Source organism: Ammospiza caudacuta, chromosome 6 (assembly GCF_027887145.1).
Source record: "Ammospiza caudacuta isolate bAmmCau1 chromosome 6, bAmmCau1.pri, whole genome shotgun sequence".
NCBI classification, from domain to species: domain Eukaryota; kingdom Metazoa; phylum Chordata; class Aves; order Passeriformes; family Passerellidae; genus Ammospiza; species Ammospiza caudacuta.
Window position 1 is genome coordinate 59,437,652 of NC_080598.1, and position 23,084 is coordinate 59,460,735.

The following is a 23,084-nucleotide window of genomic DNA, read 5'->3' on the forward strand; positions in this document are numbered from 1 at the left end:
TGGGACTCTCATCCTGTTTGTTTCCCTGGCTGGATTAGGATTAGTTCAACAGTTCTATGAGGTTATTCTGACAGGATTCACAGGAAGACACAGTAGCTTTGTTTCATTTCCAGCTTTGTCCAATCTGCAAACTTCACTCATCACGAAGGCAATGTTAAAAGGGGAGCATTAGCACTGGGGGTGATGTGAGTCACACAAGGTGTCTGTTCTGGCTTTGAACAGTAGGGAAATTATTGAATTAAGGTAATGGATCTTTGAACTTCTGTCGTTTTGATTAAGAAGCTTCATCTTCAAATTCTGAGCCCAGAGCAGCTGTGCCATTGCTCATTAGTCTGTCCTAAAAGACTAAAACGTCTTTTCTAAAAAGACAATTAAAGGAAAGCTATGGAGTGCAGAAGGGACTTGAGTTAAGTGGTTATTGTCAGCCACATAAAGTTTGCATGGCATCTGTATTTATTAGAAAAATCTTTTCCACATTGCAATGAATTCAGATCAAATCTCCAGGCAATTCCCTGGTGTACAATTAGAGAGCCCAGTTCTCTCTCCCATCAATATTCAGCCAATTCCATTAGATTTGAATTCTTGAACCCAGATTCTGGGCTGAATGTGATGAGCATCATCACCATGAAGGGACAGTTTCATAGGGAAGAAAATGTGGCTGTGTTTGATGACAATGTGAGGGTGCACGTTGTCTCAAAGTGCCTGAGAAAACTGAGAAGAATGTTACAACAGTATGGTGAAGTGGTGTTTGATTGCGTATTATCAGGAGCTATGCTTGACAAATACACCTTTCCAGAGCAGCCTTTACAAAGAGTCTCCTTACTTTCCTAAGGACCACGACAAAGCAGTTCCACAGCCTGGGCTCAGTGCTGAACCTTTACTCTCCTCCTCATCCATTCTGGATATGTGGGTTTGTGTTTGTCCCCTCACCATTGTGTATATCACACCCCCTGAACCCTCAGGGAACTCCCCAGGAATGCTCCTGTTGCAGGTAAATCCTTCCTGCCACTCAGTTTTTGAGAAATGTGTCTTCAGCAGCTGTTAATTTTTGCAACATGTAACTTACAGCCACAGTGGAGTAGGACTCTGGAATCAATATTTGCACTAGTTTGACTGGGACAGATATCAGACAAATTGTCTGGTCTATCTTTTTTTTTAATTTTTTTAGACATCTTTTATTTTAAATTTTGCTATTCTTTGCCATGGGGCCAGGATTAATTTTGTTCAAACCGGTTATTTTCTTGACAATGGAGAGTCTTTACTTCCTTTTCTGCCTTTATTTTTCCTTCTGATTTCTACTTGCGAAGCATTTTGCTCAAAGTTTAAGGGTTGAGAAATCAGCTTTTCTGAGGTACCCTGTATATAAACATATAAAAAAAGTAATTTTAGTAAATGTGTTCAAACCATAGTTTTTGTCCACATAATAACAAATCAGGTTTTTGTCCATATAGTTTCAAATCAGGTTATGATCAGTTTCTGAACTGAACCTGCAGTTCTGCCATTGATTTATTGGAATTACCTTGTTTAGGGTGCAATACCTGTATGTTAGAGATGTGCACTGCCAAATTTTAGAAGCTTCAGCTCTTCCAGTGTCTGCAGGACCTTCATTAGTTCTCTTCTGGATTGAATCCATCATAGCTACAGGCCTTTTTTAGCAGAAGAGTGTTATCTCTCTGGGAGAGATGTGCCTCTAGCAAACTGTGGATTAGTGTTTTTTGTTACTGTTAAGCCTCACCCTTGGACTTCATTTTCCAAGTCTGATGGAAAAGGAAGAGAAGAATGGTGTCTGACAGATTCCTTATAACAGCCATGCTGCTGAGGCAGTGTCTGTGCTGAAGCAGCTGGGATTCTGCTGCAGTCAGCACAGAGCTCTTCCCCAGCACTTCACATCTGCAGGGCTGGATTTTACACGTGTGCTCACTGGGGCTGTTCTGCCATTCCTAACACAGGTACCCCCACAAGCTGCAAGAAGTGTTTATCTCCTCTGTAAGAGGGCTCATTCCCCTGAGGACTGAGTGTGGTGTGATTTACTGCCACAGCAGCCTCAAGAAATCCTCTTTCCTCACTGCATTCTTGTCCCCCTAATGCTCATTCAGCCGGTGCCAGCTCATGTTGTGTTAAGCCCAAGAAGCAAAATGAGCAGAAAGTCTTTTAAAGCAGAAGTGGCTTTGTGTGCCCAAGACCTTCAGCAAGGACTGGTGTCCCATTGTCAGCAGGGAGAGCCCACATTTATCTCATTCCTGCCCAGGAACACATTTCCTGATGGCTGCATTTTGCTCCCTCTGCTTGCACTTGGCACAGTTTCTATCAGAGCCTTTCAAGGAGCTTTACTTGCTGCCTTTGATTTTCATTTACAGATCAGCCATGCCCTCTCAAGGTTAAACCTGCTTTGTCTGTCCCTTTACAAACCAACTCTGCATTCTTTCAGAATGTAGAAAATGACAGAAAGTCACTCTCCAAGACAAACACACAGCAGCTGTGGGGATCAAATAATCATAATGCACTTGTTTCAAATGCTTTTCAGGACATAAAGGTTATCTTTTTTTCAAAACTACCAGCAAAGAGTAAACAACCTATTGACATAAAGTCTGATGTTAACTTGTGACTCTAAAAGTGATTCTAGTGCTATTTTTTTCTGTGAGTTCATCAAATTACATCTAACATTTACAGCTATGTATCCTACCTGATAGTTTTATGACTCTGTTCTAAACTGAACCCTAATCTCTCTTGGGTGCCACCTCCTGTGAACTTGGCCAGCCATCCCACACCACCTGGATTCCTCGCCCATTTCTCCTTCTGTGGTGCTTTTGAACTAACACCCACCTTTCCAAAGCCCTGCTGTGTGCAGTGCATTAAATATCTCCTGTCCAGTCACTGACTTTTCTTGCCTGAATGGTGTAGAAGTCCATCAGAAAATCCTTCATTTTTTGCCTCACAATTGTCATGAGAAAAGACTACTGAAGGGTTAAAACTGCTGAGCCGGTTGGGAAAGAAAGTCTCTTGCTTATCTAGTGTGTTCACAAGTGATGTTTGCAGAACATGCCACGCTGTACTCGAAGGGGGCATGCTGCCCTTTTCTGGACAATTGAACTGGACTTTCTTCCAAACTCCTGACCTGGCTGGACTGAGCTCTGGGGTGGCTCCCCCCCGCTCCATGAGAAGACCCCTCTTGCCTGTCTTCAACCACTGTGACGGACCAACAGACATGCGAATCCCCTCATCAAGGAACCAAGAACCCCTCTGGCACCCTATTGGCACCCCCATGGCACACCCCTGGCAACCTCCTTCCAGAGACTGGGACTGCACTCCCTCCCAACTCAGGGAGGGGGAAAAACCTACCTGTGAGCATTCGGCCATGAAAACAATGGACTTCTCCCCTCCATGGAAACCTAATTTCAGCTACCTTCCCCCAACCAAGAACAGTATATATATTGGGGTTCGGTCCGACTGTCCTTTGAGATCTCCCCAAGACGTGTACCAGCGAGTTTCGGCGGCGGGACCCCGAAGACATCACGTTTTGGTAGCTATACCCCATTCCCTGACCTCCTTTCCTCCCTTTTTTCCTTGTCTTACCCTTCTCTTCCCCGGATCCCTTAACCAAACGCATATTTAGCTGTGGTTATAATCAATAAAATTGCACCTTGTTGATTTGTTACTGCAAAACCCCTGTGCCTTGTGTTGGTTATTTTTGCACCCAAAAATCATTCGTCACCCGTTCATTTCGGGCGGACCTTCACAATGGTCACCAGGTTCTTTTGGCCTGCCACAGCCTACATGGCACTGTGCAGTGCTTACTGTGTGTGCAGCATTGGTATTTCCCTTGCTCTGTCTCATTAAATAGTTCATCTCAGCTCCTTTCTCATGATCAACCCAATCTGAAATCATACTGGTGTATTTATTGATTAACTTAAAGGAGATAAACTCACAGAACAGTACGATAGCAAAAACTCTGTGTGGGAAAAAGGCAGCACTCAGGCTTTTCACACAACACAATGCAAATCCTTCAGGGATTGGTGTCTGTCCCACAAACAGACAGGATTTTCTAGAGACAGAATAAGTGAGAGTCTGCAATTTCTCTTTTGTTTCACTCTAAGAGGCCATTCAGTACAAATGGAGATGAGAGAACAGGATCTTACTTAGCTGGAGTCACTGAAACCAAGCTGAATTACACAAAAACTCCAGCACCTGGTTTTTTAATCCACAGAAGAAGAGAGATCTGTCAAAGCTGGTTCATCTGCCATCTGGCACGTATTTCCTGTACCTGCCTCTAATCTCAGGCTCATTTTTGCTGGTACATTTCCAGAATCAAATAAAGGGGACTTAAGCTCAGTATTTTTACTTTTACATGCTTTCCCCATAAGTCAGGAACTTTTAAAGTGTGTATTTTTGAAAAAGCTTTAAAAGTTTATTTTCTAGCTTTATTTTTGGTCAGTGAAAATTACAGAGAAGTACTTTTAGGGTTATTTTAGTGGAAAGTGATCATTTTAGACCAGTGACAAGACTTTGGCTGATCCTCTTGACTTCCCTGTGATTTCATTTGTCTTTGAATTTCTGCTTTTCCCTCTTGGTTTCAATGGGAGGAAAAGGTGTCTGGGACATTGTCTGGTGATCTGATGGAGACATTCACGACACCTCCATTCAACATTCCACCTCCAAATCTCATCCTTCACTTGAACCTGGAGTCATTTACTGCCAGTGAGACTGGGAACAATAATGAGGGAGAATACTGGGATGGATTTTAAACAACCCCTCTCTCCTAAATTTTCAAATTTATTATTAAAAATTCTGTTCCTTCTTTTTTTTTTATTCTTTTGGTGTCTGTTAAGTGAATTGTTTGAAGCAGTTGTTTCCCATGTCATGATGGCAATATGGCAACAGCACTAACTGCCTGCTGCTTTTCTGTTTTTCAGACGGTCGCTTCCCTCTTTCACTTGTTCCAATCACTGTTTCCTAATTTAGACAGAAAAGGTAGACCTTGAGAATAAATAACCAGCCTTTTGCATTCCAGCTTGTGTGGCTGCTCCAAGATGAACAATGGAACCCAGCAAGTGCTCTGGGGCTCCCAGGGCTCTGAGAACAAGAGGGAGCTCTGCTGCTGCACCAAATGTGGGCTGCTGACCCTGGCAGTGAAACAAGGACCTCCAGCCATGGGTTATTTACCCTGAAAAAGGGAGAGCAACATTGTGGTGTACCTTGTTTGGTTCTGAATGGTTCAGTATCTCATTTCCTCAATGGCAGTTTGTGTTTTCCATAGCTCATGATACAGAAAGCTGAAATGCAATCCATCAGATGTATGTATGGGATATTTGTAAGGTAAATTAACAAGCTCATAGTGATCACTGCTTCATATTTGATAAGATGCATGTTCTGGACATCAACAGATGCTGTTTTGCTTGGTTGTTGTGGTTTTTTTCCTCTACTCTTTTTATGATTTCTACTAATTTTGTTTTTCCCTCTAAGACATTGTAGCATGGATTTTATTTGAATCAAGGTTTCCCCTGTGTTTTCTATTCTCATGGCTGGGTTGTATTACTGTGGCTGCCTCTGACAGCATCATCCTGAGGGGTCCATAATCCCTGACACTTGCCCTGTATTTCTGGATTGTTCTGGAGCTGGGAAGTCACTGTCCATCCATGGTGGAAAGGAAAGGAGATGACTTTCTCCAGGCCACTGTGTGAGCTTGTGGCTTCACTTCTTTCTCCCACTCTTCTTTTATGAACCCACTGACCAGCAAGTTTTTCACAGAACCAACTTCCTCAGCTGCTCCCTGTCCTGTGGACAGCTGAGAATTGGGTTTGCACAGTGAAGGTAGTGGACAATGATTTCTAAATTTCTTTTCACAGTGGAGCTCACCTGTGTTTCAGCTGCCTGCCTTGCCAAGAGACGAACACTTTCTTTTCTTCACATCTCCTCCCCCCATCCTTTGCCCTTGCTTGTACACAGAACTCAAGTAAAAAAGATCTTCTGCAGTTGACAAAAATCCAGACAAGTTTTTGTACAAGTATCTGACAAGTCTCCCTTGAGGATGTTTACTTAGGGCTTGTAAATTAGAGGTAATGATAATTTCAGAGCCAGCTTCCAATTCCTTCACAAAGGTGTTGATATTCCATTATGGAAAAGAAGATCCATTTTGCCCCAGTGCATGCTCATAATTTCACTCACCAAGATACTCCTTTTTTGATCAGGTAATGAAACAATAACCTGCAAAAACAACAATTCCCTTGAAGCTAATCACTGCTGGAAAGGGGAGCCTTACTTTACAGTCAATGGCTTTGATGCCTTGGGTGGTTCAAGTAAGGATCTGCCTTGATTGACAAGACCCTTTCTATAAATTTGAGCAATTAGACATCCCAGTAGCAGCTGCTGGGGAGATCTACTGGTCACAAAGCTGACAGAGATTGCAGTGCAGGTCTCCTGCTGCTCACTCTGACACCCTGAAACACCATCTGCAATTTAAAACTGCAAAAGGAATTCTGACTCCAACGAGTTAGGTGAGTGCATGTCTGTGTTTGCTCCCTTTCATGGCTCCGGCTTATGAATAAAGCAGCAGGATTTGCTAAAGTGGCAAAGGACAAATGTTTGATTTGTTCTGAAGTTTGTCTATTTTGCTCTACATATATTTTTTTAAAAATAAGGAGTTTTAGCCTTTTTTAAATCCAGTTGAAGGTTATATATAATCATACTCTAATCACATGTAAGACTCTAGTGTATACATGCTGACATATATGATGCAAACATCATGTCCTGATATAAAGCTCTGATTCAGCAAATTTAAATCATTTTGTTTAAGAGGAGCCTGGAAACTCAAGCATCAGCCAGGCAAATGGCAGTCCCAGCCCACTTAATTTTGGTCTGTCCAGCTGAGGACAGACCCCAGCACACACCAGTCTGTGCCCCATGAAGTAGATGACTTTCTCAAAATTCAGTGTCAAATCTGGGATTTCTAAGACAGATGTGTTTAAATGCAATGATAGTATGTGAATTGTAAAATGTGAATTGTAAAATGGACCTCATGGCTTAAAGCTACTTTCTAGCTCTCTTTTTTTTTTTGATAGAGGAGCTGTTCTAGAGAAGTTGCTCGTGTTCTTTGCTGAGACAGAAGGTCAACAGGTATCAGAGGATCTTGGTGGGCGCTGGGCTGCTCAGGTGTGAGGAGTTGAGGGTTCCTGTGGCCACCCTGGCCATGTCCCCCGTCTGCCCAGCTCTGGTCACTGCCTTGGCAGCCTGGGCTGGGTGTGAGCTGCGCTGAAGGTTCAGCCAAGCCCCTCTGGCTGCAGCCCTGGGAGGGGAATGGCACCAGTCCAGTGCACTGGGTGCTGGTAATACTCCAGGATTTTTACTCTCCTTTATTTTTACTCAATTACTCTCCAGTAATACTTCTGGGAGATGCTGAGATTGTAGCACAAATTCAGGGGTACTTGGCTCCCAGCTGTGCAGATCTTGGCTTTGTGTGAGCTCAGGACAGCCCAAGCAGGGCGGTAGAAAGGCATACACTGCAAAACAAATCTGCAATATGGAGATTGGGAGTGTGAGAATATGGAGTGGGGCTGAAGCATGGGCTGGTGACTTTATGTCCTCCAGGCAAACTCTCAGTGCTCTGCAGGGAAAGCCTTCTCACTGCTGCATTCTGTGACAGACCTTTTTACTGAGATTTTCCACTTCTGGGAGTAGTGACCCTCATTCCTCCCCCGACCCCTCTTCTCCCAGGCCGAGTGAGGATGAGGTTTAAAGGGAGGAAGGCCTACCCCTGCCTCATCTGAGCCCATCCACTTGCTCTTCTTGCTGCTGGGCTGTGCTGGCTCTCCCAGCCCTGCCCTCCTGTCCCCTGTGCCCTCAGCATGAAGCTGCCCTGGCTGATCCCCGGAGCTCTCCTGGTGCTGCTGCCGCCCGACCCCGCCGCTGCCGCCGCGGCCTCGGCGCCGGACCTGCGGACGTTCGTGGGCTGCGCCGTGAGGGAGTTCACCTTCATGGCCAGGAAACGCGGCTGCCGCGGCCTCCGGGTCACCACCGACGCCTGCTGGGGCCGCTGCGAGACCTGGGAGGTGAGGCTGTGACCCAGGGACACCCCTGGCTCGTGTTTGTACCTCAAAAAATCCCTCTGCAGACACCCACCCCCAGTGCCCATGGCCCCCTGGCTGCGCTGTCAGCGTTTGTTGTCCCCTCCCTCCTGCCCCTGCCCCACAGGGCAGTGGAAGCCATGTGATGATTAATGAAGTACTTATGTAATGCTCTTAATACGCAGTCTGAAAGCCTCTTACAGCTTGAACACTTAAGGAGAGGGGGACTTTATTACTTTGCTTGAAAAAAAAAGTATTCCTTGGAGATTAGGATGGAGGCCCCAATTAATGGGTAATATATTTTGTTCCAAAAAGCAGATCCCAAAGATAATCTCTGTTTCTAATTTGGTCCCGTTTTAAGTCACAGCCCTGTATAAATATGAAGTGCTTAAGTTTTAGAGGTGTACAAGGGAGAAAGAAGGAGCATAAGTTCATCCACACACATATCAGAGAACAAGTTTCTGACTGTCTTTGCCATTCAGTAACTGGAGAGCTCAAGGGGCCAATCCCAGTTTAATTTATTCAGAAAACCTCGAGTGACTCAGAGGGATTTTGTCCACATGAACCTCGAGTGACTCAGAGGGATTTTGTCCACATGAAGACAAGGACTCTACATAAGTGACCAGAGATGGAGCAGGCTCTGTGTGCCAACCCTGACTCCCCTTCTTCTTAACTTTTTGGGATGAGGGAAAAGGCCACCAGTGGCAGATTCCATAAGGTGCCTGGGAGGGATCTCTTGACTCCTGCTTCCCCCTATTCCCAAGATCAGACCTTGCAGCCTCTCCTGCTGAATACACCTTGCTGTGGGTTCAACAGCTTCCAGAAGGCACCACGATGTGTTTGGATGGGCCTTTTTAAGAGGGAAGGTTTCTGCACATCCTCTTGCTGAAATGTTGTATTTGTTCTCTCCCATTTTTTTGTTTCCCAGGAAGGGCTCTTTGCACAGCACAGAGGCAAAGAAAGAAATTAAAATGTCTCCTGGCTGGGAGGTATTAGGCAGTGGGCTCCCATTCCTGTGTGTGCTGCCCATTCCTGGAGTCTTTGGAAAATGGGTGCCCCTGTTAAGGAGAAACTGATTTTTCAGCAAAACCAATGCCACTGTGAGACCACATGGCAGGGTGGGTTTCAAGGCCTTCAGGCTCCCATCATCTTCTGATGGCTGAGGTCTCTGGCCAAGCTGATTTTCTCCAGAGGAATTGCAGACTTCTCTGCTGGCTGCTGTGCTGAGAGCCTTCCCCACAGTGTGCAGCCATTGGGATTTGTGGGAAGTGCAGCCTGACAGGGAGGACTGGTCTGGCTGAGAAAAAACCCAGCCCTTGGCACTTGGATGCATCCCTGCTCTTAGGCAGCTTGTGCACACGAAGAGTTTCCAGCAGAATGTGTTTAATGGAAAATCAATGCTCTTGGAAGAAAGCAGCTGCTTTTGGCAGTGTTTGGTCGAAATACTCATACTCTGCTAAAAACCACTTTTGGGATAATCTTTTGTCTTCCTTCAAGCAGGTTTTAATTGGAGCTTTATGCTTTAAGCAAACTGAAACACATACATGCACCCACTCCCCTCCATGGCAGGGCTGCAAGAGGCAAGCGTTGAAGGATGTAGCCTAAAATTTATTTCCACAGCCCCTTCCACCTGATCCAGTAGCTCCTCTATTCACACAAAATCCCCTTGAGGAAACTGGGGCTCCAGATGTTTGTCTTGCTTTTTGCCTGAGGCCAGCATTTCTCCCCTGCAGAAACCAATCCTGGAGCCTCCCTACATCGAGTCCCACCACAGGATCTGCACCTACAACGAGACCAGGATGGTGACGGTGAAGCTGCCCAGGTGTGCCCCTGACGTGGATCCCTTCTACACCTACCCGGTGGCCATCCGCTGTGACTGTGACATCTGCTCCACTGCCACCACCGAGTGTGAGACCTACTGACCTCCCCTCCCAGCCTGGGCAAGGAGGGGATGAATTCTCACCCAGCTTCACACCCTTGGTGCCTCCAGCATCCTGGAGGGTGTAAAGCAGCCCAGAATTTGATCTCTTCCTGTAATGCTGCTGCTCACTGACTTTTCTGGGCAGATGAGGCTTAATCTCCTCTCCTTGTCGCAGACATCTTTTTATGAAAATCCTTTCCTTAGGATTTTTCCTCCTGAGAAGCTGAGAGGCCTCAGGAACAAATGTAAACATTGATGATCTGCTGCTGTGGAATGCAACAGGTGCATCTGTGATTGGTCTCATGTGGTTGTTTCTAATTAATGGCCAATCACAGTGAGCTGGCTCGGACAGAGTCTGGGACAGCTGCCTTTGTTATTCATTCCTTTCTATTCTATTCTCAGCTAACCTTCTGAGATGAAACCTTTTTTTCTATTCTTTTAGCATAATTTTAATATAATATATATCATAAAATAATAAATGAAGCCTTCTGAAACATGGAGTCAGATCTACGTCTCTTCCCTCAACATAAGACGCCTGTGAACACGGTCACACTCTCCTCATGCTGCTCAAAGCATTATTGCTGTAGAAACCCACAGCCTTACAATAGCAAATCCCATAAAAAGAAATGTTGCAGTTTCCCTTCTCTCTGTGTGACCTTTCTCCCTGCACATGGACTGAACAGCCACTGGGGTGTGGAAATACCCCACAAAAACATTGCCTCCTCCACAACAGCCTGATTCATCTGGGGTTTAGCTTCTTCCCAGTAACATAAATGTTACCAGTTACCAACACTTCCACCACATCCCCCTCCCAGCTCCATTAGTTAATCTTACCCTGCAGTCATTCAGGAGTAACAGTCAAAGAAAAAGGTCTCAAGGCCAATGAAATGGAAATAAGTATTCAGATCACTACCTTGAAATTAGGGAGAATGCATACTCAGCCCTGACTCAGCCAAGGACTTAAGCTCATGATTAAGTGTTTTGCTTAATATCAGTGGACTTTTACCGTTAAGCATGTATTTCAGTGCTTTTCTTTATTGGAGCTATTTTGTTGAAAAAAAAATAAATTGCCTCACAAGGGACAATTCCTGAAAAAAAGAGGAAACCAGAGAGATTCACATTATGTGCAGAACCATCTGCTTTTGTCCAGGGATTTGGAGGGGAAATGGCTTCACGTGGAATCAGTGAGACTCTGCAGAGCCCAAGGCATCTCTCCTGACAATCTCCAGAGTCAGAGGGACCAAGCCAAAATGCAATGATCATGGTTTGGTTTCTGCAAGCCCCTGGCTGAGGTGGTGGGAAAGAGGGAGCTAAGGAAGGGTGTTCCCACAGCTCCATGAGACCTGCTCCTCTGAGGGTGCACACAGGGCTGGGGGACAGCCAGATGTGCCTGCAGGAAAGCTGTGCAGTGTCCATAATGGTGGGTGAGACATGTCCAGCACAGGAAAGAGAGCAGATGTTCCACAGGACACTTCACACCTCCCCAGACCCACTCCTTACAAACCAGGGGGACGCCTGGGGGCTGCCACAGGAGCCCCCTGTGACCACAGCCACACAAGGGCCTTTGTTCCCTCGTTCCCACCTGCAGGAGGACACACTCACATTCATCCCTCATTTCTCCCCTGAGCAAAATGGAAAATTCAGCGAACGAAGGAAGATTTGCCAAGTGGGAGAGGCCCAAAGGAGCTCACAAAACAAAGACACCTTCTCAGATAGCCATTAGGAGAGAATTGCTGCTCAGGGCAATACCTGCACCTGTCTCCCCCCACTCAGTGCCTTGTCTCCTGGATGCAGTCACCTTCATTTACAGGGATGCATGCTTGAAACTACCCCAGGTGTCCTGTCCACACTGAGACAGATTTAATTTAACCACTAATTTATTGGTTGATATAATATTTTTTATCTGTGAAAGCTGTACTATGACTGAGTAGGAAGATCACCCATTCTGTAATTCTGAATAGAGACTGCCCTGTCCAACAGCATCAGGAGCAGTTTTTTTGCTGATGGAGAGTTTAACTACCCTTTAAAAAATCCTCATGTTTAGTTTCAAATTGCACCTCAGGATCCCTCTGATATTGTCAATTGGCATTACAGTTATTATGGGAAAGCTGCAAATTGTTTTGTGTCCTTAATAAACCTCAAAGCTGTAGTATGAAAGCAATTTCAAGCAATGTGTCCCTCCTTTTCTGTGTGTAGAGATTTCTCACGTAGAACATCTATAAGCTCCTACAAACTCTTTGCCAGAGCTGTGAACACCTGCAAAACATCTCCTTGGTGTGAAGTCATTTCCTTCACTGAATTTCTCTGATGGAGTCTGGCTGTGCTGCAGTGTCAGGATTAGAGGCAGGGTTAGAAAGTGGCAAACTTCCTTTGCAGCCAGCAGGAAATCAGGGCTGTACCCGGACACAGTGGGACAGTAGAAACCTCAGCAAGTGATCAGAACAAAACACTGCAGGGTGGGAAAAGGGGTTTGACTGATGCAGCCAGCCTGAGGAACAGAAGGGGGAGGTGGGAAGGATGTACTGACTGAAACCAAATCAGAAGAATGCTTTATGGTGATCTTTCAAGGAGGAGAGAAAAAGAGATGCTGTGTGATGCCCTGAGTGACAGAAATCCAATCAATACCAGATTGTAAATGTGGAACTTTACCCCCAGAAGTTATTACACTAGTAGGTCTTAATTCTGTTAAATTCATATCAATTTTTTATAATTAAAATCACAGAATAGTTTGAGTTGTTTCTAGTCCAGCCTGCCTGCAAAGATCAGGAAAATCTTCCACTAGACCAAATCCTCAAAGCCCTGTCCAACCTCATCTAGAATGTTCCCAGGGATGGGGCATCCACCACCTCTCTAGCCAGTGTTTCACCATCCTCACTGTAAAACACTTGTAGAAATCAACTCTCTTTTTGTTTAAAACCATTACTCCTTGTCCTGTCCCAACCTGTGACCAGATCTTTAATTTTCACATCCTTAATGCTGCAGCTGGGGTGGTACATCCTGCCCAGAATTTGTAGGCAGCCAACACAGCCCATATGAGAAGCTTCTTCCCAGGCAAATGTCACCTCCTTGGGAGCATTTTAATGCTTTTTAAAGCCATGGATTTAGATGTCACCACCCAACCTGTCCAAAGCAGTTGAACAGCTTGTCTGTCTTTGGTATATGTTTGCAAGGAGTGGTTTTTTTTTTGTCACAAGGGCAGTGACACCTCAGGTATTCTCTCTCCCACAAAAAGCAGTGGATTTCTTTGTGCCTCAGTTTCCCTTTTGGACACTGGGAATGATGTTACAGGTGTTTTTTTCCTCTCTACATTGTGTTCTGCAGTGTATGGGCTGTGAGGCACCTTGTGCCCAGTCACATCTCTATCCTGCAGTGCACTCAGTGCCTGCCGGATAAATATAAATTATTAGGTTTATTGTAGAAATTAATGGCTCCATTATTCCCTTGGCTACATCCACCCAACCTTATCTGGCAGCAATTTGGGAATTTTCTGCTCTGGGGGATTCCTTTGGCACATTGCTGTTAACCCCAGACATGTGGGCTCTCCGTGCCACTTCTTCCCAGATAAAATCAGGCCATGGAAAGTCTGGTGAGTAATGCCACCTTCCTCTGGGGAAGGTGAATAAAATATATTCCAGGCTATATGCTGTGCCCTCTTGGATTGTCCTGGCTCCTCTGAGGATGTATCCATTTACAGCAGCCAGGGATTTGGGCTGTAGTGCCTCTTTATTTGGAATAAATCTTGATATGCTTTGTCTTTTCTCTGCAAGTGCTGCAGGCAGGGCTGAGGTTCACAAGCTGAGGTTCACAAGCTGCAGGAAGATGAAAAGAGGCTTCCTCTTGTGAAACCTGCTTTGGTCCAACCAAGATGAGGGATGATGTTCAGGAATGGTGGCATTTCTAGGCTTAACTTGAAGACCAGACCAGCTGGTCAATGAGATTGCTTCTGGCCTTGAAATGAATTTTAATGAACAGCTGGGTATCAAAGGCACTTAAAAAATTTTTTTTTGGTAATTAATTTTGTTATTTTTTTAAAAAACATACCCACATCTCTATACTGGGAGACTGGAGCCAGTCATATTCTTATTTCCACACCACATGTAAATTCTTCATCACCATAAGCCTTTCACTTTCCCTCCCGACCCTCCCTGCCCTGGCTACTGGACCACAGGGTGCACAGCTCATCATCTTCCTTGCCAAAATATGTTGGTAGGTGTTTTTCCTACCTGAAAAGTCCTGCAAGGTGCATGTGATGAGCATCTGGGAAAATAAACACAGCAGCACACCTCCCCAAAAGGATGCTGTCAAAATACTTTGAAATACATTTATTTTGTTAAAATAAACTATGTACAATAAATGATATTAATGTGCATTATTAATGTGCATTACAATATACAGTAATTACATGTTTAAAAGATGATAAACAAAAGAGTACAGAATTATGTGCTGTAAATAGGAAATTAATAGTGTTTACATGATTTTTAAACTATGCAGAACGCATTTGCTTAAAAACTGAATTTCCTTGGTTTGAAATTGTTTTGCTTTGAATTCTGAAGATTTGGTTAATCTTTGGAAAAAAGGCATGCCACTCAAAAGTCAGACATACTGCTTTAGTGCCCATCCTTTGGTTTCACCAACCCCATATTCCAGCAATATTGCACACAGCAACTTTTAAGAGAGAAAAATTCAGTTGCTCACATCAAGTAAGTGACTCTTTCTCCTAACCAGCTGAGACCTGACTGGTGATGAGTTAGGTTCTGATTTGTGTTGAGGTCATTGCATCTGCTTAACAAATTCAATCAGAATAACTTATTGAACTGTTAGTTTTAAATATTTCTTAAGAATTAATTTTAAGTATAACTATTAAGCATGAAAATAAAGGAATGAAATGTCCTTGTCCTTGTGTTCTTGGGGTAGCGGAGAATCTCTGTGCAGTGAAATTCTTGTATTTGTAGAAGCACATCAACATCATGACACATTGAGCTGGATTCAGTTGTCCTCACACTCCATCTCCCTGCTCCTCTATGCAGCCTTCTTTGAATCCTCCCAGTCTCAAGGTGCTGCTGAGCCCTGGGTACCCAGGTGTGACTCCACAGAGGCATCTCCCAGCCCATTCATCAGCCTCAGTCCATATTTTTTGGGGCATCATTGCCACCACACCATGTCCTGCTCTGTTGCATTTCCCAGCTGGCACCCTGGGCTTGGGTCACTTCTACTTGTGAGTGAAGAATACTTTGCTAGTGTCTTTCCCTTCACACATAACTTTTTGTTATTGCTTATCAGGGAATTAATATTTACAGACTTGGGGGGAGTTTTGGCTCATTATCTCCATGCTGACAGGGCAGTTCAGTGCCTGCCAGGTCTGTGATGCAGTTAGAGCAGCTGCCTATTCAGGGGAAAAATACTGAGAGGGACAACATGATAGCCACACTCTGGACATGATTTACCCACAAACTACTTTGACAGACATCAGACAAAGTTTTCATGTTATCAATACAAAAAAATGTTGTGTTGGAAGATCTGGGAACTGTAGGCTGGTGACAACTGTTTACTCTGAATTCATTAACTTCCAACCAAAGTTCACCAGAGTTGGTATCAGTGAGAGCTCAAACTGATCTTCACCAAAACCACATCAAACTTGGTGTTCTGAATGGCATGAGATGAAATTAAGTGACAGCAATGAGTTTAGGGTCTTTAAGCAAAGATAACCATATGTCTTGAATATTACACTGTTAATAAAATGCAACTTTCATCTTCAGCTCAGTAGTGGTTGAACTGAGGCGTTTCAGCTCCAGCCTCCAAAGGTGACATCAGCAAAGTCTTTGGATGCCCCAACTCCTTTCAGGAGTCCTTAACCAGCAGCCAGAAGGTATAGAGGATTCTTGGACCTGGCTCAGTGTATCTGTGTGCTCAAGGCTTGGTCAGCCAAAATAAAAGGTCAGAAAAGGAGGAAACATAAAAATTCTCCAGCATTTTTCACATTAGTCATGTGGAAAACCCCATTGAAATTTTCCATTGCCTTAATGAGAATTGAAATGAAGTCAACATAGAACATCTCTGAAAATCCCACCCTCCCATTATAATTAGCAGCAGCCAAACACTGCATTATGGTCTGCACAATCTGAAAAGGGATGGGGATCCATATTTTCAAAGTTGAAGGGATTTTTCACCACTGACAGCAATTCACATGAGTTTTTGCTTGTTGCTCTGGGTTTCTGAAGTAATTTTCCTCCTTACAATGAGCTTCTGACTCTTTTTGCTGTCATGGTGTGGCTCCTGGAACTGCCCAAGAGAACAGATTTTCGTTCCCATGTTTCTGAAAGCTTTAACTGAAACAAAGAAAAGAGAATTTGAAGATTTTTTGTTGTTGCTGTTCTAGTTATGGGTGTCCCCTTAACATCTTAAAATGAAATTCAAGGTTTAGGATCAAACTGACTAACTGTGGCTCACGGCCCTGATTTTGCAGCTCTCCCCCGAAGCAGAAGTGATTCTGTTGCATTCATGACTTGGTGATTTTTGTCCTGACTTTTTGATGCAAAAATATTTCTATTCCTATTTTGTTTTGATAGGTGAAGACAGCTGAGATCACAAGCCACTACCGAAATCAGTGGGAGGCTTTTTCCTGCTTTCAGATGGTCTTTATTCAAGAGGAGGAAAATAAACATTCATAGTGGAAATTTGTCTTCATTTTTGCAAAGAGCTCAAATGTGACTAGAAGTTATCTGACGTAGGTCACGCCATGCTCACCTCCTGTCACAGCAGATGCTCCTCCAGTCCTATAGAGTTGTGAACCAACAAAATGTTCTGTTATTTCCAGATTTTCCTTTTTTAATGTAGGATAAAACAACATCACAGGTCCTCCTCAGGGAAAAAGAAAATCCATGGAGAAAGGCATGTGCAGCCACATTCCTGCATTTTGCCTCTTTGTTTAACAAATGGTCCTTGGGCCAACTTGAGCATGTGAATTTCTTTGTGGGAGAAGACAAATGTGCTTTTAGACAATCCTGGCCTGAGACAGATTGATGCCACTGCAAGTTATTTTTAATCCAGGTGAGGTTTCGGTGTGATGAGTCAAGAGGAATTTGCTGTGTCACTTGGGGAAAAAAGGTACAGGAAAAGGTCAAAGGCTCAGAGCAAGGTATAAAAGCAGATGGGCAACTTTCCTACATGAATTAAAGGCAGAGATGGGCTGCCCAGGGTAGTGATTGGGTCACCATTCCTGAAGGGATTCAAAAGAACACAGGCCACCACCACTAGAGCAGCTGGCAGAGATTTTCTGGTAATTAAACTGCAAGGACAGATCACCAATGAGCCTCCCTCATGACCTGAGCAGTGCCAGTGGGATGGAATGAGACATGAACAACTTGGAGACAGTTCCTTGTGAAGAGATCCTCTTCAGTAGGAGGAGGACTGCCAAAATCTGTCCCTTTAGTAAAAGTATTTGGAATAACTTTATTTCATATTAAGATGCAATAAGTACAATATTTAATTCTTTGTCTATTTTGAATGCTTTAAAGAGAAAAAAAGATGACAAATATCAATGTCAGCTGCTGCAATGGTTGTTTTGATTTTCATACTGGACTTGGGGTGAGTTCTGTACCTACACAGGGCATATATCCAGTTGAACAAATGAGAATGGACCTGAGTGGAGTTAGAGCCTTGTTTCTGCCTTCTCCCCAACTTTTCAGAGCTCTGGGAGGCGCAGGACAAACTTTGTGAGTTTTTGTGGGACCTCCTTCAAGTCATGCTGGAAGTGGCAGGACTGTCCTGGTGTTTTCACAGGGCTCTGAAGGGCAGAGGCATCTGTAGGTGGTTTTAATGTGATAACAACTCTCTGATGAATTGAGATCTTTCTCAAATACCTCTAATCTCTCCTTGCAGGGGTTTGCATGAAAATACTTTGGGAACTCTGTTTGAAACAGCAGCTTCAGGTTAAGAACTCTGGGTAGAACAGGAAGGTTTCAGAAGAGGCCAAAGGAGATGAGTTTTACAGGATCCAGCAAGTTTTCTGTAAGTTGTGAGTGCTTTTGAAATGACAGCAGACTATTAGCAAAGGCAGCTCTGTCAGGAAAGGCTTTGACATCAGCTGCATTTAGGGGACGTTGTCAAATAAGTTGCAGGGATGGTTTCTAACCTTTATGAATCTCCTTAACAGTGTTCCTTTTAAGGTGAAATTGGGATCTGATTTCTAGCTCATCTCACAGTGAGTAAACCCATCCCCTTTCACCTGGCAGTCCTTTATTGATTTTCTTTCCTTATTACTAATGGTGCTTGAAAAATAACTTGAAGTTTATATCTGTGGCCTTATGCCTGCACTTGCACTATGTCTGCTGTTGTGGTTTTTCTGAAAATAAGCTTTACTGCCTTTCACACACCATCTGCTGCTTTTAAAAAAGGCATTAGGTATGACTTGCCAGATAGTCAATGACTCTCCTTACATCTGCCTGCAACCCTTTCTAAAGCCTCTTGGCCTGTGCTGCCCCTGCCTCCCCCCAAAAAATAGTGTAACAGGGCAGATCCTGGAGAAGTTGCCATGTTTCATGGACAGGTGTGTGTACATAACCTAACACAAGAATGTTTATGGGACCTGCATTAAACATGGCTTTTCAAAAAACATTTGTTTTTGCTTGAAGAAAAATTAAAATAAATGAAGTGCAGAGGCCATTTCTCAGTGGATTGTAACCTCTGGTCCCTCTTTTGCAGCTCCCAGAATTCAAATTTTGGTCAAAATCAGTTTGCAAAACTTGAAATTTTACTGTCTCACAAGCTCGACATGTTCCATTTTGTAAGTGCAAAGAAACCCCTGCTTAGCTTGAATATTTTTTTGTATGTATATTAACACTTTTCTATCTGCTTCCTCTATGCAAGGATTTGTTCAGGTTGCTGCAGTTTAACACATTAGGGCAGCAGCATTTCAGCTTCTCCATCACCATATGTTTTGTAGGTTATTTCCCTCAAACCACTGCAGTTACATCAATGCTGCAACTTCTCACTTGATTTTTGATTTTACTGCTGATCCCATGCCATTCTATTAAGATTAACAATCACCCCTGGTACTCAGTGGCAGGCAAAAAAACCCAATTTAATTATTTGTGGCATTCCCTGCTGCATGCCAGGGTGCTCCATTTCACTTTTCTGGTGTGCTGGTTATGTTAGGATGAGCTCAGCTGTCACTCTGGATTTTCTATTTCCTCTATTTCCACGTTTTTTGAAGCTCTAAGAAAACCAGGCAGCTTCAACCTGAGCCCTTGCATTGTGCTTCAGCTAAACCAGACTTCACCTTCTTCCACCAGAGACTCATACATCACTCTCCAGCAACCTACATGAGCTAAACCAATCATCCTAATTAATTTCCACTGAAGTGAAAGGCAGCACTGTGCAGATATAATTTCCCTGAAATCTGTTCAAGGCCTTTTTGTTGTTGTTGTTTCACTGGACTTCTAGTAATGTTGTAAGCCTAAATATTAATTTATTTAATCCATACCTAGTTCTCCTCATACTCTATTTTTACACATTATAGTTCAGCTGATAGACAGTGTCCTGTTGAGGTGAACACTCACTGCTCTGCCTGGGGATGGACACAAACTCTGTGGCATGGCATGAGCTGGGATTTAGCAGCCAGGGCCTCTGAAGTATTAAAACCAAACAGAAAATATGCACAAAAAAGTCACCAGCAATGGGGGGAACTTGTCTGTCTCAGGTATGGCTCAACTGCGTTTTCATCCATGTTTCTGTGCAAGGGGAAAGGGATGGTGAGTGGAAGCCACTGGGTAAAAAAAGAGCAAAGCATTTGCCTCGAGTCTGATGGCTTTGGTCAGAGAGAACAGTTGATTTCTACCTGGAAATGTTTTGGGGTGTCAGAGCTGGTTTCTGTGGCTGTCCATGGTAAACTGGGGTTGGAATGAGATGATCTTTAAGGTCCTTTCCAACACAAAGCATCCTACAATTGTAGGAAATGGAATTAGTGCTGAGGGAGGAGCTCAGATCCATGAGCCAGGTCCTGATGCAGGACTGGGCACTGCACCAGCCTTGGTCCCTTCCACGTGCCCTGGCTGCTGCTCCCACGTCCTGCTGCTGTCACTGTGGCCAGCACCAGCTCTGGAGTTGCCTGGTTTGTCTGGTTGCAGGTGTGTTCTCAGCCAGGACACCATGCTCCCCAAGGGGAGAGGGCTGCCAGTCTCTGGGATGGGGAGCAGAGGGGAGCAGGGCCCGTGTCCCCAGCCTGGGACATTTGTCCCACTGCTGTCACTTGTTCCCTCCTGGCACTCCTGGACACGCGGGCTACAGACACAGCTTCTGCAAGGAGTTACATCTTCAAATCTGTGCGTGCTGGTGCTGGGATTTCCTGCTTGGGGAATGAAATCCAGGACAAGGCAGACTTGTGGCACTGCCAGGGTACCCAGAGGCAGCTGCAGGTAACAAGGACACCCTTGAGTTCATCTCTGAGTGTCTGTGTGCTGCGATGTGCAAAGCTGCAGGGTCCTGGGAGAGCCTTTAGTCACAAGGCACAATTTCCCCAGCAGCAAGGGGAGGTCACAGGAGCTTCCTTTCCCCATGGGCTGGGTTTTCCATCTCCATGCTGGTGGCTGCACCTGCCACTTGTGGAAAAGTCCCCTCCTGAGGACTGCAGCCACACTGTGGAACAGAACTCTCTGTAAAAGTGGAGAAATGGGAGCAGACAGAGAAGAAATGAATGGGAGGAGGGAGGCTACAAAAAGTCAACAAGTTCACAACTTCACTTTGATGAGGTTTTTTACAGAAATACTTCATAAAAAAAGGATAATTTTAAGGCAATTGGATCACCTCAAAGCACTTAAAGTTGGTGTGACCTTTGGCTTTATTCTTTTTTTTTTTTCCTATTCTTGGCTGTTGGGTGAGATGTAGAAATCCAGCTGATCTGTAAGGTAAATTCTCAGTTGCCATGGCAATGTGTCTCCTTCTTGTTCTCAGTTGGAAGATAGATTGTTCCATGCTGCTATTTCATGTCTAGGGCAACATTCTTTGGTGGCAGAATTTCTTTGTTTCAATACATTAATGCTACAACTCTGTACTTCCTTTCCCAGCTTAAGGAAACATGGCTCAGCCTCAACATTCTTCTGTAAAAAATACAGTTATTTGCAATTTTTTTTTAGTTGTAAGAACATTCCTTGAGTCTGGAGGTAAATGTTGATCCATTTTGATAGCTTGGGTGCAGCAACATCCTGATGCTCTGAAGTTTCACCATTAAGTGAAAATAAACTTGAATCACTCCACCTTTGCTTCCATGTGGTTTGAACAAACTGAAGTATCTCCTGAACTAGCAAGTCTTATAAAAGAAAAGCAATTTTACAGTACATCCTACCTATAGTGTATATCTTACATATTAGATTTCTACAGATCTCCATGTGCTTTCAGTCAATTCAGATCCAATTCCTAAGGATTGCAAATTCCTAATTTTGATAAATTCTTACTTAAGGCCACAAAAGGAGTTTCTCCTGTTTCTTTTGCTGTCTTTAGCTCTTTGTTTTGTCACAAGCCACCTTCACCTTATTCCTAAGGTGGGGAGCCAAGCAGGCATCCTGGTTTCTGTTGGTGCAGTCTGCAGCAGTGGGAACAGGCTGCCAAACAGCTCTGGAGGGTTAGGAAAGCACAGAGACAGGAGTTGGCCAAGGGTGATACAGCTTGGAGGTGTCACAGCATGGAGAGCTCCTATATTTGGGTAAGAAGGACCCTTTTCTGGTCATGCTCCCCGTTTCAGTTGTGTGTGACCTTCATTGCCTTTCTAACCTGCTTGGTTTCACTGAACTCAGCTGGCTCTGCCTCCCAGGGGACGTCACACAAGGGTGCAGCACCTGTGGCACTTTGCACAGCGCTTCTTCTTCTTCTTGGGGTGGAAAATGGTCATGATTGCCTCGTCAAAGACAGTCTTAAGGCCTTTCTGTGTGAGTGCTGAGCACTCCAGATAGCACTGGGCTCCGATCTGAAAGAGAGGAGGGAAAATAAGAGTCAGTAACCATTGTTGGGAGACACAGAGTGATGCTGTTCCAGCATCTTCCTGCATTTAGAAAGGAGTGAGGCAATTTCTCTGTTTGTATCTGGCTGTATCTGGGGTGAAGGGACAGGCTCATGTGGTCATCCTGAGGAATCAGCATCAACACGAGTATCTCACCACATGGGGGGTGAATGGCTGCAGGAATTCCCTGCACAACCCTCCAGAGAGAGGGGCTGGACCCATGTTTGAGGGCTGGACCAGGAGCTTGGCCTCCTGCCTGTGCAGCTGGGGAGGCTTCTGAGGAAATGCTGGCTTGGAGTTGAACCCCTCACACACTTGGCTCTGCCCCCCTGAACTGTCACTCTTGTGTCCTGCCTCCCTCAGTCCCAGGGAGCTGCTACCTGGGGAGGGCTTCCAGTTGGTTTCTGGGAATGGGGAAGCATCATTTTGAGATAGGAGTCTCCTGGGTGTGCTGGCATGACACAAACACCCACAGAGGCCTAGGAAAGCAGCCTCAGCTTATTCAGCAACCTTGTGGCTTATTAAGCTTGTTCTGCTCATGGATGCTCTGATTTTGAGGGCCAGGGACAGTAATAGCACCTGTAGCATGAAAGGGGACAATGCCAGGATATAGAATCCTGCACCCCAGAGCTTGAGGAGTGATTCTGACCCCCTGCATTTCCAGGAGAAATGTACAATCCCACAGAAACTTTGGGAGCACCTTCTCTGCTGCCTGCAGTGCCATGGATACGTGGGAATCCAGCTGTCTGTGCTTCTGTAAGGGGTAGGGAGGAGTTTGACAGGATGTGGCTTGACTGCAGAGAGGGGTTTGCCACATGTATCTCCTGGCAGAACCCTGAGTGAGAAACACTTGACTTAGATAAAACAGGCAGTAAAATCTGTTTTGGTGCCCATTTGCCGCCTGCTGTCCTGTGTTCCTCACATGGAACCTTGAGGAACAAAGATTTTCTTAGAGCTTGGTCATGGCACCTGCCAGAGATCAGAAGTGTTTGGACCATTCTCTCTGACACATGGTGGGATTTTTGGTGTTGTCACATGCATGCCCAGGAGCTGGACTCATTGACCCTTTTGGGTCCTTCCCACTCAGGATATTCTACATTCCAGCTGACACTGCAGC

At 44.6% G+C, this 23,084-nt stretch overlaps 2 protein-coding genes across 2 annotated transcripts in view; one reads left to right on the forward strand and one right to left on the reverse strand.

The window, feature by feature from the left end:
• Positions 1–7,838: 7,838 nt before the first annotated feature.
• Positions 7,839–9,979, forward strand: GPHB5 (glycoprotein hormone subunit beta 5). The gene is made up of 2 exons (XM_058807791.1): positions 7,839–8,042; positions 9,791–9,979. Exons 1-2 carry the CDS (start codon positions 7,839–7,841, stop codon positions 9,977–9,979), a joined length of 393 nt encoding a protein of 130 aa, XP_058663774.1.
• Positions 9,980–14,285: 4,306 nt separating this feature from the next.
• RHOJ (ras homolog family member J) overlaps positions 14,286–23,084 on the reverse strand; it is a 62,576-nt gene continuing 53,777 nt past the window's right edge. Inside the window, exon 5 of the mRNA XM_058807580.1 lies at positions 14,286–21,934. Coding sequence (XP_058663563.1) covers positions 21,788–21,934 — 147 coding nt within the window. The 3' untranslated portion in view covers positions 14,286–21,787. The remainder of the gene's footprint in view (positions 21,935–23,084) is intronic.